The sequence below is a fragment of the Lagenorhynchus albirostris genome, chromosome 4 (genome assembly GCF_949774975.1).
Source record: "Lagenorhynchus albirostris chromosome 4, mLagAlb1.1, whole genome shotgun sequence".
NCBI classification, from domain to species: Eukaryota; Metazoa; Chordata; class Mammalia; order Artiodactyla; family Delphinidae; genus Lagenorhynchus; species Lagenorhynchus albirostris.
The window spans coordinates 8,002,887-8,018,758 of NC_083098.1; the positions used below are offsets into that span (position 1 = coordinate 8,002,887).

General features: G+C 42.3%; 1 protein-coding gene across 6 annotated transcripts in view; it reads right to left on the reverse strand.

The window, feature by feature from the left end:
* ABCG2 (ATP binding cassette subfamily G member 2 (Junior blood group)) overlaps positions 1–15,872 on the reverse strand; it is a 124,756-nt gene that overhangs the window by 9,574 nt on the left and 99,310 nt on the right. For all 6 annotated transcript variants that reach the window (XR_009540218.1, XM_060147551.1, XM_060147550.1 and 3 more), the window contains 5 exons: positions 15,265–15,422; positions 12,969–13,120; positions 10,894–10,998; positions 9,344–9,594; positions 4,185–4,267 (listed from right to left, as the gene is read on the reverse strand). Coding sequence is in view for 5 of the 6 variants with exons in the window: in XM_060147551.1 (XP_060003534.1) it covers positions 4,185–4,267; positions 9,344–9,594; positions 10,894–10,998; positions 12,969–13,120; positions 15,265–15,422 (749 nt within the window). In the remaining variant the exon portion in view is untranslated. The remainder of the gene's footprint in view (positions 1–4,184; positions 4,268–9,343; positions 9,595–10,893; positions 10,999–12,968; positions 13,121–15,264; positions 15,423–15,872) is intronic.

Consider the following 15,872-nt stretch of genomic DNA (forward strand, 5'->3'; position numbering starts at 1 on the left):
CGGGCTCAAAAAAAAACACCCCAAAATAATGCTCATAAAGGGAAAACTAATTTGTGCACCTATGAGAAAAGGAAGACTATTAATGCTTCTCTCTCAGTAAAATAACTGAAGTTTAAAAAGGAAAGTACTCAGTTAATCTACACTTCGACAGAAATATGAATTTCATGAAAGCATGCCCACAGTCCTGAAACACTGTTGGGCTTTCCTTCCTAACCTAATGATTTAATTGACATTGAGGATGTGAGTTGAAACGAAAAGAGATGAGGCAGCACATCATTTAAATGACACACAAATAAGAGAATTTTTAAAAATGTAAACCCAAGTGTATAACCCTCTAAAAAAACAGAGTCCACAGACACTCAGTAATTGGTTTTAACACTCCCTCCTCCCAAAATAAAGAACTTAAGGAACAGGCTGTTTTAAAAGTAAATGTTTAGGGACTTCCCTGGTGGCGCAGTGGTTAAGAATCCGCCTGCCGGTGCAGGGGACACGGGTTCGAGCCCTGGTCTGGCAAGATCCCACATGGCGCAGAGCAGCTAATCCCGTGCGCCACAACTACTGAGCCTGCGCCCTAAGCCCACGTGCCACAACTACTGAAGCCTGCGCGCCTAGAGCCCGTGCTCTGCAAGAAGAGAAGCCACCGCAATGAGAAGCCCACGCACCGCAAGGAAGAGTAGCCCCCACTCGCCGCAACTAGAGAAAGCCCGTGTGCAGCAACGAAGATCTAATGCAGCCAAAAAATTATTTATTTATTAAAAGAAAAGAAAAAAAAAAAAGAATCCACCTTCCAATGCAGGGGACGCGGGTTCAATCCCTGGTCGAGGAACTAAGATCCCACTTGTCTCAGGGCGACTAAGTCTGTGCGCTGCAACTACTGGGCCCACGTGCCCTGGAGCCCACGCACCACAACTAAAGAGAAGCTCGTGCACTGTAACTACTGAGCCCGTGTGCTCTGGAGCCTGCACACCACAACTCGAGGGAAGCCCATGCACCACAATGAAGAGTCCGTGCACCGCAACTAAAGATCCCGCATGCCACAACTAAGACCCGACGCAGCCAAATAAATAAGTAAATAAGTAAATGTTTATACAATAAATAAATGGAAAAAAGCCAGGCCTATAATGCAAGCAACTATGCTACTTTCTGCACACAAATAAGCCTAATATCAACATAAAAGCTAATTTCAGAAACACAGGACATGGCAACAATTCAGCTCAATTTGTTAAGTGTTACATCTAACGGTACAATAACGTTCATAAAGATTTTGAACTAGTACATAGTGAAATTCCTCCTAAATCATAAGATAATTTATTTTACACTAAACAGATTTTATTGTTAAAGAATTTAATGTATTCTAGTTCTTTTCAAGGTGGTAATTCATGTCTGTAATATCTGCTTATTGATGCAAATATTCTTAAAATATCTCTTCCCTTAATATACATTTATTTGTTTAGCTATCTCCACAACTCTGTAAGGTAGTTGTTAGGTCAAAGAAGCTCATATTCCACACATCATTATACAGGTTAGAGAAAGAACAAAGAGAGCATCTCCCTGGAATAATTCATTCCCACGAAAAGAGAACCAAACCACACTGGCCTCCAGGGCAATTTCAAATGATAAAAAGTGGCAGTAAGCTTAAGTCAAAAATACAAATTAAAATAGCTCCAAAGCTCTATTTTTCCAGAAAACACTTGAAGAAACAGTTAACACTCTTCTAAATTTCTCTGGATTCTTCTACCAAGAGCTTTAATGACTAGATTTCCAGTTCCTGTCTTAAATTCCAGTTGCGGACAGGCTCCCCAGTATCTTTTTCCAAATGCTTCCCATTGCACAACACAAAAGACCCACAGGCTCTGGATTCCTGTGTTATACACTCTGTGCTTCACGAAAATATGGCATCTACAAAGGGTACAAACCATCAATTACTAGCAAGTTTCAAATAAACCAGAGAAGAACACAGCCCTCGGGGAAGATAAAAAGAAAAACAACATAACTCTGGAAAGAAGCTCCAGTAATTATCTCACTATCTGATGCCCCACAGGAGCTGGCTTACTTTACCCGAGTGAAGAATTGACTTTTATGCTCGTTCTTCCTTTCATAAACAATCATCCTTTTCCAGATATCAAAACAGATTCAACTTAAGCTACTACCACTTTGCTCAATAGTGAAATGGGGATAAAACCATCCACTTCTTTGGCTGGGAGGGTAACCTGAGACCCTGGATGTAAAGCCCGGAGGACAGTGCCAGGCCCAGGGCGGCTCTCAATAAATAAAGCCAAGAAGAACTCTGCGGTCTTCCACTCTGCTCAGCACCTCTATTCACCCCATGTTGTGTTCCATTACAAAGTCTCATCAGGAAACACAGCTTTAAGGGCACGTTATGACCGAAACCAGGTAAGGTAAACTAACGTAAGTACTAACCCTACAACAGAAAAAACTGAGTCCCCACCACCACCCCATGTCAAACAAATCAAAACCTTAAAAGGAAATTAACTCACAGGCAACAAAAGAAAAAATCAGATACACTGAACTATGTCGAATTTTAAAACTTTTGTGCATCAAAGGACACACCAACAGGGACTTCCCTGGTGGTCCAGTGGGTCAGACTCTGCGCTCCCAAGGCAGAGGGCCCAGGTTCAATCCCTGGTGGGAGAACTAGATCCCGCATGCATGCCGCAACTCAGGAGGCTGCACACCACAACTAAGAAGTCCGCATGCCGCAACTAAATGATCCCGCGTACCGTAACTACGATCCGGCGCAGCCAAAATAAATAATTAAATTCATAAATAAATATATTTTTTTAAAAAAGGACACACCAACAGAATGAAAAGACAACACACAGAATGGCAGAAAATACTTGCAAATTTATATCTGATAAGGGGTTCATATCCAGAACATATAAGGAATTTAACAGCTCAACAATCTTCAAAAAATCCAACTCAAAGATGGTTAGGGCTTCCCTGGTGGCGCAGTGGTTGAGCATCCGCCTACCGATGCAGGGGATGCGGGTTCATGCCCCGGTCCGAGAAGATCCCACAGGCCGCGGAGCGGCTGGGCCCGTGAGCCATGGCCGCTGGGCCTGCGCGTCCGGAGCCTGTGCTCCGCAACGGCGGGGTGGGGGGGCCACAACAGTGAGAGGCCCACGTACCGCAAAAAAAAAAAAAAAGATGGTTAAAGAACTTCAATAGACATGCTGCCAAAGAAGAAACACAAATGGCCAATGTGCACATGAAAAGGTGCTCAACAATACAATAATCATTAGGGAAATGCAAATCAAAACCACAATGAGATACCACTGTCCACTAATGAGGGTAGCTATTAAAAAAAAAAAAGAAAACAAAAGAAAAAATAAGTGTTGGTAAGGTTGGGGAGAAACTGAAACCCTGTGCACTACTGGTAGAAACGCAACACAGGTAGCTACTGTAGAAGACAGGATAGCAGTTCTTCAAAAAATTACTGGAATTACCAAATGATCCAGTAATTCCACTTCTGCGTATATGCCCAAAAGAATTTAAAGCAGAGACTCAAACAGATATTTATTTGTACATCCATGTTCATAGCAGCATCATACACAACAGCCAAAAAGTGGAAACAAACCAGTGTCCATGGACAGATAAATCGATACACAAAATGTGGTATATCCATACAATGGAGTATTATTCAGTCTTTAAAAAGAAAGAAGTTCTGACACATGCCACACCGTAAATGGACTTGAAGATATTACGCTAAGGGCAATAAAGCCAGTCACCAAAAAGACAAATACTCCATGATTCCACTTACATGAGGTACTTAGACTAGTTAAAATCAGAGACAGAAAGTATAATGGTGATTTCCAGGGGCTGGGGAAAGGGAGAACGGGGAACTGCTGCTCAGTGGGTACAGAGATACAGTTTGGGAAGATGAAAAAGTTCTGGAGTTGGAAGGTGGGGAGGGCTGAACAATAACGTGAATGTAATTAATGCCACTGAACAGGACACTGAAAATTGGTTAAGAGGGTACATTTTATGTTCTGTATATTTTAGCACTAAATAATTGATTCTTCCATTCAGCTTTCAATTCTCTGACTTATCCTACTCCTCAATTTACCCTTTGCTTATCTCACATTCAAATTCGTAATGGATTTTCATAAGCTTGAAAGAAAAGTAACAGCACATTCTCAAAGTCAAGGTCCAGACTTACTCACCTGTTCTGGATTCCCGCAGGATCATTCTTTAGATCGTAGAAAATGGCACCTATAACCAGTCCCAGAACGATTGTTACAATTATCTTTTCAAAAAGAAAAAAAAGGAATTTCAATTAAAGGTAAAAACTTAACACATTATTATTAAAATATATCTGGCTACATAATGAAACTCTCCATTGATATAGGTATTTTAAATGGCTTGGCCATAACAGTCCTTGGGAAAATATACAACAGTGTATGTTATTAGACTACTTTTTAAATTGAAATAAAAATAATTTATCTGTGTGCCAGGGAGACTGACAGGCGACACAGTAGAAAAGCTAAGATTTCTCCCAGTGCTCTACCAGGCCCTGCCAGTTCATGGTCCAGTTCAGGCTACTGGGCCTGGGAATGCCATAGAGTGTAGCGGAACCATGCAAGCACCTAGCAAAATAGTCCGGGGGGTAAACTAAAGTCCGAGTGGCTAAGAGTGGTGGCCTGAACTCTCACCTTCGTGCTAGTGAACATGCATAGTGCGATATTTCAAGAGGCTCCAATAAAAACAGGATACCTTTACTCTTAACATGAAAAATAAATAAAAATGAACAAAAATTTTAAAGCACACATGAAAAAAATTCTAACAATGTAATTTGGCAAAATAAGGAAGTAGGGGTCGGGAGAGTCCCCGCCTGCACTGGAAAAGTGCACTCTCACTGTCACCAAAGCATTCAGCCAGCTTTCTCTGAGGGCACCCGAGTGCATTACCCACCCTCCTGTCACTGCTTCTCCAGCAACCTCAGCCCGGAGGGCCTGCAGCCAACAGCAGGACTAAGCTGCCAGTGCTTTGCCACTCTTACCTACCTTCACCCACTCACTCTTGTTTGATGACTCCTAAGAAGACTGGATAAACATCACTTTGGTTTTTAAGACTGACAAACTGTCTCTTAAGGACACTTCTATAAGCGAAGGGTTAAGGGTTACATTATAATTTATTTAAGGAAATTCTACTTATTGTACTTTTGAATTAAATGTAATTAAATGAATTTTAAAATATAGTAAATGATAACCTAAAGAAAACAAAATATTCCACGATGTACCTTGGAACCTTCAAAGTTTAAAAACAAAACAAAACAAAAAAACACCTCAGTACTACAACAGTGCAGTAGTATCAAGACTTGAAGTAACTTGTCAAGACACTTTTGGCATGAAGCAAACAAAATTGCAAAACAGGATCATGACCTGTGAAGACTAGCTCATGAAGACCAGTCTGGAAAGAATATGATTTGAGATGTCCTTAAAAATTGCCTTGTTAAAAAAGACAGTCAGAAATTTGAAACAAAAAAATCTATTACCCTGGCATATTTTAATTACCTTCAAAATATACTGTAGTTTGGGCTTCCCTGGTGGCGCAGTGGTTAAGAATCTGCCTGCCAATGTAAGGGACACAGGTTCAAGCCCTGGTCCGGAAAGATCCCACATGCCGCAGAGCAACTAAGCCCGTGCGCCACAACTACTGAGCCTGCGCTCTAGAGCCCGCGAGCCACAACTACTGAAGCCCGGGTGCCTAGAGCTCATGCTCCGCAACAAGAGAAGCCACCGCAATGAGAAGCCCGCGCACTGCAACGAAGAGTAGCCCCCGCTCGCCGCAACTAGAGAAAGCCCGCACGCGGCAGCGAAGACCCAACACAGCCAAAAATAAATAAATAAAAATAAATAAATTTATAAAGATATATATATATATACTATACTTCACGTCAACAGATCAAGCTTCCAAAATAAATAATAATAACCCCATCAGCATGTGTGCATGCACATGTACACAAAGTCTATACTTTCACCTTGTATAACTATAAGAATAGTCAGACTTCTAAAACTGGACACTCCACATGCTTTGTTTCTTCTATATTCAAACTTAGTAACTTATGTTAACAGACTGTCAGTTTTATCCTTTGGATGTTTCCTAAAGGTTTCAAAATTCTAAAAGTATTTTCAAGGAAACTCTTCAAACATATTGACAAAATGATTAATCTCATAATTCTGTCATGGTTTTACAAGGTGTGTCTATGTTTTTCCTTCTTACATTAAGGAAAAGAAAATAAACAGGAAAACTAAACATGGCTTAATGGAGCAAAGAAATTCTATCCTATGAATTCTGTGCAGCTGGCCTCTTTTGAAAAGAAATTTCCTAAATGTGTTATTCTATCTTTGTTCAGATGTGTTTATCAACATTTCTCAAGGTGGATTCTAAGGGATGTTTATGGCTGTCGGTGAAAAAATTAACCCATGGCCAAATGTTAAATGTGCTAATAGAAACAATGAATCTCCAAGAGATACGATAGTATTTTCCAAGTTGATTTGATCAGGAAAACTTTGGCACATTAAATGGACATTAAATCTTCTCACACAGATAATCCGTTCATTCCAGTATCTTCCAAAGACAACCTTTGGTTAAATGCATTACCAGAAGCAAAGCCTAACTCGTGTAAATGACCCGTTCAAACCCAAGTATGGCTGTAAGACGACCCATACCAGATTTATCAACAGGAAGCCATAAAACATTTTAATAGCTCCACATTCAAACACTTAGAGAAATAAAAGACACACTCGCAAGATTATAAAAAACCCTAAACCGGAAGTCAGCGAGCTGTGGCCCCCAGGCCTCGTTCAGTCCACGAGCAAGCATCGTTTTTTACCATTGTATTCATGGTTGAAAGAAAAAAAAGAATATTTCTTGCCACATGAAATTTACATACAATTCCTATTTCAGTGTCCGTGAATAAAGTTTGATTGGAACACAGCCATGTTCATTTTTTAAAAATGTATTTATGGCTTCTTTCTTGCTAAAACGGCAGACTTGACTACTTGAGATAAAGACCATGTGAGCTGCAGAGCCAAAAGTATTTACCCTGTGACCCTTTAGAAAAAAGGTTTGCCTACTCCTGTCTTAAGCTAACATTCCAGCATTGACACATCTGAAGAGTCCCCCCCACCCCGCGCAGATGCTCAGGGAGATGCGAGGTTCTATCCCTGTTCTGCAAGGTTTCCACTGCTCTGAACATTGTTGGGATTTCTTTTGTGGAACTGAGGTCACTGAGGAGGTAAGTAGGCTGAACGTGCAACTTGGAGGCACTAGGCATGGGGTTTGCATCTGAAGAAAGCTTAGCACCAGGAGGTGCAGAAACTTGGTGTACTATTACAGAGAGCCCCACATTCCAATCACCCCTGCCCAGAACTGCCATATGGAGTCACCCCTTGGTAGCGGCAGGGGACTGGCTCCAGGATCCTCGTGGATATCAAAATCCACAGATGATCCAACCCCTTACATAAAATGGAGTCGTACAGTCAGTCCTCCGCACCCATGGGTTCCTCCAACCTCAGCGTGCGTGGAACCCGGGATACTGAGGGCCGACAGTATGTGACTTGGACAAGGCATTTAGAAACCACTTTTAGAGGCAAGAGAAATTTATTTTCCAAATAAAAAAATCTAATGCATAAATCAAACTAAGAATCACCTGCCGTATATCATCTCACAGTTGAACAATGGATAACCAGGTTGACCTTACTTAACATAATTTGTTCCCAAGTGACATCAAATCTACTCTAAAAGGATAAAAACATACCCTTGATTGAAAGTACACAGAAGTGTTCATGTTCTGACAGAAATGCCAAATAACAAGTACAAAACTGTTTGGAGCAATTAGCAGCAGTATGTCTCAAAGAGGGATATAGGCTCTCGGCATTAATACTTAGGAGGCGACAGTACTGCGGTATGAAAATGATGGTGCACGTGTGGTAAGAAGTCAGTGATGTTTCACTGGAGACGACAACATGCCATCTTTTAGCACTTGGCAGAAGTTCAGTGATACTAAAATCGGCCAACCCCAAAATAACTGGCTAAACTGACTTCCTTAGAAAGGATGGACCAATGAACTGGGAACAGGAGGATTTTGGATGACAGAGGGCTTAAGAATAATGGAAGAATCATGAAGGAGTAATTCTCAACAACTATCAACGGAGTCGGCCGAAAGAGAAAAAGAACATGATTTCAGCTTAAGAGAAAGTCAGTCTGACAGTGGAGCCTTACTGAACGGAATTCAAGCCGGCTTGCTACCGCTGCGTTAACCTCATGCTGTTTTAGGTGTCCAGCGCTCTCCTAAGATCAGAAGCCCTCCACGAGGAAGGTCGCTCATAAGGAACAGCATTTGCACACGGGCTCCTTGCGTAGACAGTGGTCAGCCCTACAGCCCTCAGGGACATGACACTGAGCTGAAAGCTTCCCTGGCCACTTTCCACCTGACGTAAGATGCAAACCAACCCCTTCCCTTGCTCCTCCTCTCCCCGCCCTTCCCTTCCTTCTCTCTTTCTCTTCCTTTCTCCACTTCTCTGCTTAAACTCTCTTCCTAGCCCTTTTTACCACCTGACATGCTATATATCTTATTGCTATATGAATTGATCCTCCGTCTCTCCTCATAAGGAAACAAGCTCCACGAGAGCAGGGATTTTATTTCCGCCCACTTTGTTCACTGCTGTGTACAAGCTCCAAGATGCAGCACGTGATCAGTAAGAACTTGTTGAATGCATCAGGAAATGAACGTGTGCGGCCACCAGAAGACCCCAGATGTGGTCAAACGTTTCCTTTACTTCACAATTTATGAAAAAAAAATTTTTTTCTGCAAAGATGATCCATTACAGCTTGTCTAAATTGTCCAAAATTCTGAATTAGACAGTCCAAAGAAAACAACCCATTAAAAAAGAAATCTTCTGGGCTTCCCTGGTGGCGCAGTGGTTGAGAGTCTGCCTGCCGATGCAGGGGATGTGGGTTCGTGCCCCGGTCCGGGAGGATCCCACATGCCGCGGAGCGGCTGGGCCCGTGAGCCATGGCCACTGAGCCTGCGCATCCGGAGCCTGTGCTCCGCAACGGGAGAGGCCACAACAGTGAGAGGCCCGCGTACCGCAAAAAAAAAAAAAAAAAAAAAAAAAAAAAGATTAAAAAAAAAAAATCTTCTGTAAGTAAAAACTTAATTGGGTTTTACTTGTTTCTATACCCCAAATGGAATGGGGATAAATAAATACATAAAAGTGTGGGTAGAAGGTAAGCATATCCTAAAATAGATTGTATCAGAACCTAATGCCCCCAAATGAGTATTTTACAGCATAATTAGAAGACTCTGCCACGTTACCTGAGCTATAGAAGCCTGGGGATTACCCAGTAAGTTTTTGAATGAACGCCTGGAAATCCATCTAAGCTGATGACAGAAGGAGGTGGCATAGGTGATCTCCTTGTAGACTGAAATCTTCTTCTTTCTCTGACCCCCTGAGAGTTGCTCTAACTCAGCTTTTGTTTCCTTGAAGAAGGAGGAGTTGGCATAAAACTCAGTTAATTTTCCTATGAGTGGAGTATCTGTCTTGGAAGGCTCTTCAGTCTCCTTGGCTTTGGAATAAAAGTGGATAAAGAAGGGAAACATTCTTAACAAAATAACAGCTGATTTAGTCCATTTTTCTGTAACCCCTTTCCTAGAGTCTTCCCTAGTACCTTAATTCTAAAGCTTGAGTATAAAAAGTTATGAGAGCTGTCACTGCTTTACAAAGTAGAAAAACAGAGTAAATTGGCCTACTTCCGTCAACTTACGGATACAGCAAACTCACTGATCTTTTCCTAATTATGACATTTGGACCCTAAATCTTTTAAAATAGACTTCTCACCATATGGAGTTATAATTCCTAATAAAAAACCTGGTCTTCGCTTTTTACAATGTGCAAATGCATAAACTGTCAAGTTTCTTATTTCAAAACACTATACAGTTGGCCCTCGGTATCCACAGACGTTGAACCCAGGGGATAGGGAGGGCCTACTGTAAGGGACCTGAGCACACTTGGATTCTGTTATCTGCGGAGGGGGGAGGGGGGAGTTCTGAAACCAATCCCCCATGGATACCAAGGGGCCACTATGTAAACAATGGGCACTTTTTAAAAAATGGGAACTGCCCTTAGAACTGACACCATCCTATAAATGCTCATTTACAGATTAAATCAAAAACAGCACTCTCGGGGTGGGATGGGGAGGGTGGGAGGGAGGGAGACGCAAGAGGGAAGAGATATGGGAACATGTGTATATGTATAACTGATTCACCTTGTTATAAAGCAGAAACTAACACACCATTGTAAAGCAATTATACCCCAATAAAGATGTTAAAAAAAAAAAAAACAGCACTCTCACAGACAACAAAATCTGTGTTGCCTGATGCTATGAGATTGAATGTTTGTGTGCCCCCAAACTTCAAATGCTGAAACCCAATCCCCAGTGTGATGGTATCTGAAGGCAAGGCCTTTGAGGGATGATTAGGTCATGAGGGTGGACCCCTCAGGAGTGGGATTAGTGCCCTTATGAAAGAGGCCGCAGAGGGCTCCCTCCGCACTCCCACCACATGAGGAGGCAATAATATGGTCGCTCATCTATGAACCAGGCAGCAGGTCCTCAACAGACACCGAATCTGCTGGCACCTTGATCTTGGACTTCCAGCCTCCGGTACTGTGAGAGATACATGTTTATTGTTTAAACCACCCAGTCTATGGTATTTTTGTTACAGCAGCCAAACAAACTGGGACAACCAGTATCAGAGGACAGCGCTGATGTAAATTCACACAGCCATGTTTTAGTGAGCTACCACGTGGCTAAGCTTCATCCAACTCAATTAGGCAATAATCTGTGACTCTCAACACGTCTGCTTACCTTCACCGTCTGTGTCTTCTCTGTTTAACACCACAGCACAGGAGTCTCCATTAATGACGTCCAGGAAGAAGTCTGCAGGGTTATTGTAGGGCTCACAGTGGTAACCTGCAAGAGAAGGTGACTCAGGTACACAAACGTGACAGTCTTGGGAAATAAAGACTCAGTGGGTGAGGGAGGCGTTGCTGGGAGAGACAGGATCTAACAATTTCTCCCTCTTTTCTTCTCTCTTCTCCCCTCACGAATTTACCGCTTCCTTTTAATCGCACAGTATTTCAACAGTTTTCTGACTCTTCACAAAACAGCACACTCCACACCAACCTTGGACTCTTAGCAAGTCTTCTGCTTGGTCCTTACGCATTACAATTCAGGAGACCTGAAACAGCTATCAATATGCTCTGGTGCTAATCAGAACTTCTTCAGAAATCTAGATATAAGTCCAAGAAGAAAAAAAAAAGCTATAGAAGAACTAACGTTCCTTAAAGCCAGCTAAGGCAGAGCAGGACTGTGTTTGGGAGAGGCCTGGGGTATGTTCTGCTCTCCAAGTTCACCTGGGGACTGCTAGAATGCCAGTACCCACTTTAGCAATGATTGCTTTTGCCCCTATTAAACTCAGGTCCAAATGGGCCTCTGCTATGCTCCTGTAATTCCAATATAGAGAACAAATCACCAGAACATCATTCTCAAGAGAATGTGGCTGGCACAGCATAGCTGAATGCTTACCTTGACTTCTTGTGGCACTGTAATAGGGAAGAGCAAATCTGACTCCATATTGGATCTGTTTCTTTTACTTTAACCTTTGTATTCTATTGCTTCTGCTACAAGTTAAGAATGTTGCCTATAGCCTGAAATATTCAGGATAGCCCATTCTCAAGGGTCTGATCTTTAAAGGTGGAACACTTTTCCATTCATATAGAGATAAAAAGTTGCAGAACAGAGAATAACGTTTGTCTTGTTGGAGGTTTACAGGAACACCAGGACCAGACCTACATGGACAGCTGCAAGAACAGAGGATTCCGACACTAAGAAGTTTTCAACAACCAGCCACACCCCCTTCCCTTTTAGTATAAAAGAAGCCTGAATTCTAACATGGGGAAGATAGTTCTTTGGGACAGTAGTCCACCACCTTCTCAGTCTGCTGGCTTTCCGAATAAAGTCTCTATTCCTTGTCCCAACGACTCATCTCCTGCTATACCGGCCTGTCGCGCAGCAAGCAGCGTGAGCTCAGACTCAGAAGCGACACGATTATCTGAACTCAGCTTGGCCTGTAGTCTGATCCTTAGGTTCAGCCCCCCTAAACTCCCTAGACCCATGCAAGGCTTCTTAGTTTTAAATGACAGAGATTAAACCAAAACATTTTAAAATGTGGTTAGCAAATACTTAAAACTATATCTGAGTTCATGGAGCATCGTCTATAATCATGTCCAAGGATCTCTAAAATGAAGCAGATTGCGTAAGTTACCAAAAAATGACATATTTCCACTTAAACAGAACCAGGCAGTCCAGAGCCATCAGAATGTTGGCCCACTGAAGTCAGACTTACGACTAGCCATTATATCGACAGGTAATTCACACACACGCTAAATCCGCAACCTAATGTTACTAGAAAATTAAGTAGCATCTCCACAAACCCCCAATCAAGGTGGATCAACTTCCCATGTAAGGGAAAAACATGATAAAGCCTAATCTCTATCATGGTCAAGAAGACAAATACTGTAGGGACATGAGGCCTTTCCAAGAATATTCAACTGACAGATAACCGGCTATGAGACCAATCAATGTATTGAACTGTTAGGGAAAGGTCACCAGAACTGAGAAGGAGAACAGATACAGACCCAGCAGAAATACACACACACTCACACTCACACACACACTCAAACAGGACAGAAAAAGATACCTAAACAACAAGCTGGCACTGCAGAGTGAAGAACTAGCACTAAACTAACTGAAGATGTTTCGGAGTAGTGGAAACCATGGTGTATCTACTCGAAGATGAAACAGCACTCCAGGTGACCCCTTTGTTCTCCTTTAGGATACTATTAATGAAGGATCTTACTTCATAAAGAAGTCAACCATACCAGTGGACGCAAAGTAACCCAAGGCCTCCTGAGCAGGCCCGTGGAACATTAATCTTCCTGAGGCCAACAAGGTAAGGCTATCAAACAACTTGAAGATGGAATAACGAGGCTGATGAATGGAGAAGATGATTGTCCGTCCTTGTTTAGACATCCTGAATTAAAAGTGAGGAGATAACGAGTCATTAAACATCTGAAACCTGCGTTTCTTGGCAACATATTTTATTATTCCTGCCTTTAGATCATTTGTTCCTCTTCCAACTTGATTTTCTCTTACTAAATTCTCATCTCATATTATCTGTCTGATAGGTAGAGAACGTAAATTCAGTGCTTTCATGAAACACTACAGTTTCTAAAGTGTGTTCCATGGGTAGTCTAGAATCAATCAGAATATTAATTAAAAATACAGATCCCTGGGCTTCCCTGGTGGCGCAGTGGTTGAGAGTCCGCCTGCCGATGCAGGGGACACAGGTTCGTGCCCCGGTCCGGGAAGATCCCACATGCCACGGAGCGGCTGCGCCCGTGAGCCATGGCCACTGAGCGTGCGCGTCTGGAGCCTGTGCTCCGCAATGGGAGAGGCCACAACAGTGAGAGGCCCGCATACCGCAAAAAAAAAAAAAAATACAGATCCCTGGACAGTCTACTCAGACCTATTGGGTCTATGGAACCCTATTTTTAACTAGCACCCAGGTAATTTGTAAGTACACTCAAGTTTTAAAACTTATTATGAACTAAATATTAAAACAATGGTCATATGCCCCATCCTCATTGATCATTTAAGACTTCTGGCTCTTTAGGAACTGGTTTTCATTCTTCTGCCCTAATAATACAATTAACATTACTGAGTACTGACTAGATCTTTGCTAAATACTTTATAGATGACCTCATCTAAATTTACACAATATTGTTATGAGGCAGTACCAATAATAATTATTACTGTTCTATATCAGATAAGGCTTAGAGAATTAAGCAATGGCTCCAAGTGTCACTGTTAGAAGGAGCAGGGCTGGGATATGATCCCTGGTCTAATACCATGGCCAAAAGACGGTAACTCCTATCTTTATACAGGAGTTACTACTTATGGGTAGAAGAAACAAAGGCCAAAATCACTATTCAAAATCTGGTATTATTGAAAACACTGTATGAGAAGAATCACATCAATGCAAGCATTTTCTAAGCACTTACTATATGCTAGCCAAGAAAGTTTGTTCTGCCTCAAAGATGACAGGCCAACAGACCAATCATTTCAATACAAAGTGGAACAGAAGTAGCTGAGGGTGCCCTCAAACGAGCTAATACAAACAGCCTCCTGACCGGACTGCTGACACTCACCCTTGCCCAATTATACAGCCTTTTCTCCAGACAGGGGCCAGTCCTCCGTTCTAAAACTCTCTGAAAGCTTCCCATGTCCCCTAGAGACATTAAAAGCCATAGCTCTTATAGCGGCCTACAGTCTATATAATCTGCCACCCACTCAATTCCATCTCATGTCCCGTTCTAACTGTTATGGACTGAACTGTGTGTCCCCAAAATTCATGTTGAAGTCCTAACCCCCAGCACTTCAGAATATAACTGTATTTGGAGATAGGGTCTTTAAAGAGGTAATTTTGGTTAAATAAGGTCATGTGGGTGCCACAATCCAATAAGGACCAGTGTCCTTAAAGGAAGAGGAGACTGGGACACAGACACACCACGGGAAGATACAGTAAGGACACAGAGAGAAGACAGCTATCTACAAGCCAAGGAGAGAGGCCTCAGAAGAAACAATCCTGCCAATTCCCTGATCTTAGACATACAGCCTCCAAAAATTTGAAAAACTAAACTTCTGCTTTAAGCTAACCACCCAGTCTGCGGTACTAGGTTATGGCAGCTTGAGCAAAGTCATCAATAAGAGTCCCCACCCCTCCTGAGGTCACTGGGTTCCAAACACATCAGCAGGCACGCTCTGCCGCAGGGCCACAGCTGTTCCCTTCCACTAGAACTCTCTTCTCCCATATATCCAGGTCTCGCTCCCTTGCTCCCAACTCAAGCGTCACCTCGTTGAGGTCTTCCCTGACCATCCTATATGTGATACAGCACCTCTATCCCACCACAGCCATCGTTTGCTACTCTCTTAGCCTGCTTCATTTTTCATACAACACTTCCATTTGTTCATTGACTGTTTCCCTCCAACAAAGAAGGAAGAAATTTTTGTCTGTGGCACTTACTGCTGAGTCCCTTGCACCAAGAATAATACCTGGTACACAGTAGGTCACCATATATTGGATGAATGAAAGAATAATGTTCCCCTAGCGTTTACCTCTTCAGAAGCAAAAGGACAGCATTTGCTGTGCTGGAATCTAAGCCAGTTGTGGGCTCATCCAGGAACAAGATGGAGGGATCAGTAATGAGCTCCATTGCAATACTAGTCCTTTTTCTTTCTCCTCCAGACACACCACGGATAAACTGAGTTCCAACCTAAAACACAGATACTATTGTTATTAACAATAAAAACCACAGCCAGTATCGTTTGTTGAGCTCCCGACATGTATGTGCCAACCCTATAAGAGGCACTTTATCTCATTATCCTCATTTATTCTGAACAGCAAATAAACGACTATGTGGGCAAAGAGGTAGGTTTCTCTTTAATTTGAAGAGTAAACTGAGGCTCAGGTCAGAGCTGGTAAGTGGCTAAGCCTGATATGAAACCCATGCTTTTAACAGTTCTATATGTTTCTCATCAAGCCATATATTTCATTTTAAGACAGTTAAGCCAGAACACTAAAAGATATGGCCCTGACGGAGTGAAGTCACAGACCAAAACGGGAGCTGAAGATAGGAGTAGAAAAGCTGCTGAAAGCATCTATAATTTGTTAGTCTTTCTTACAGCCTCCTGACGCCCCCTTCCCTGCCCCCGCCCCGCCCAAA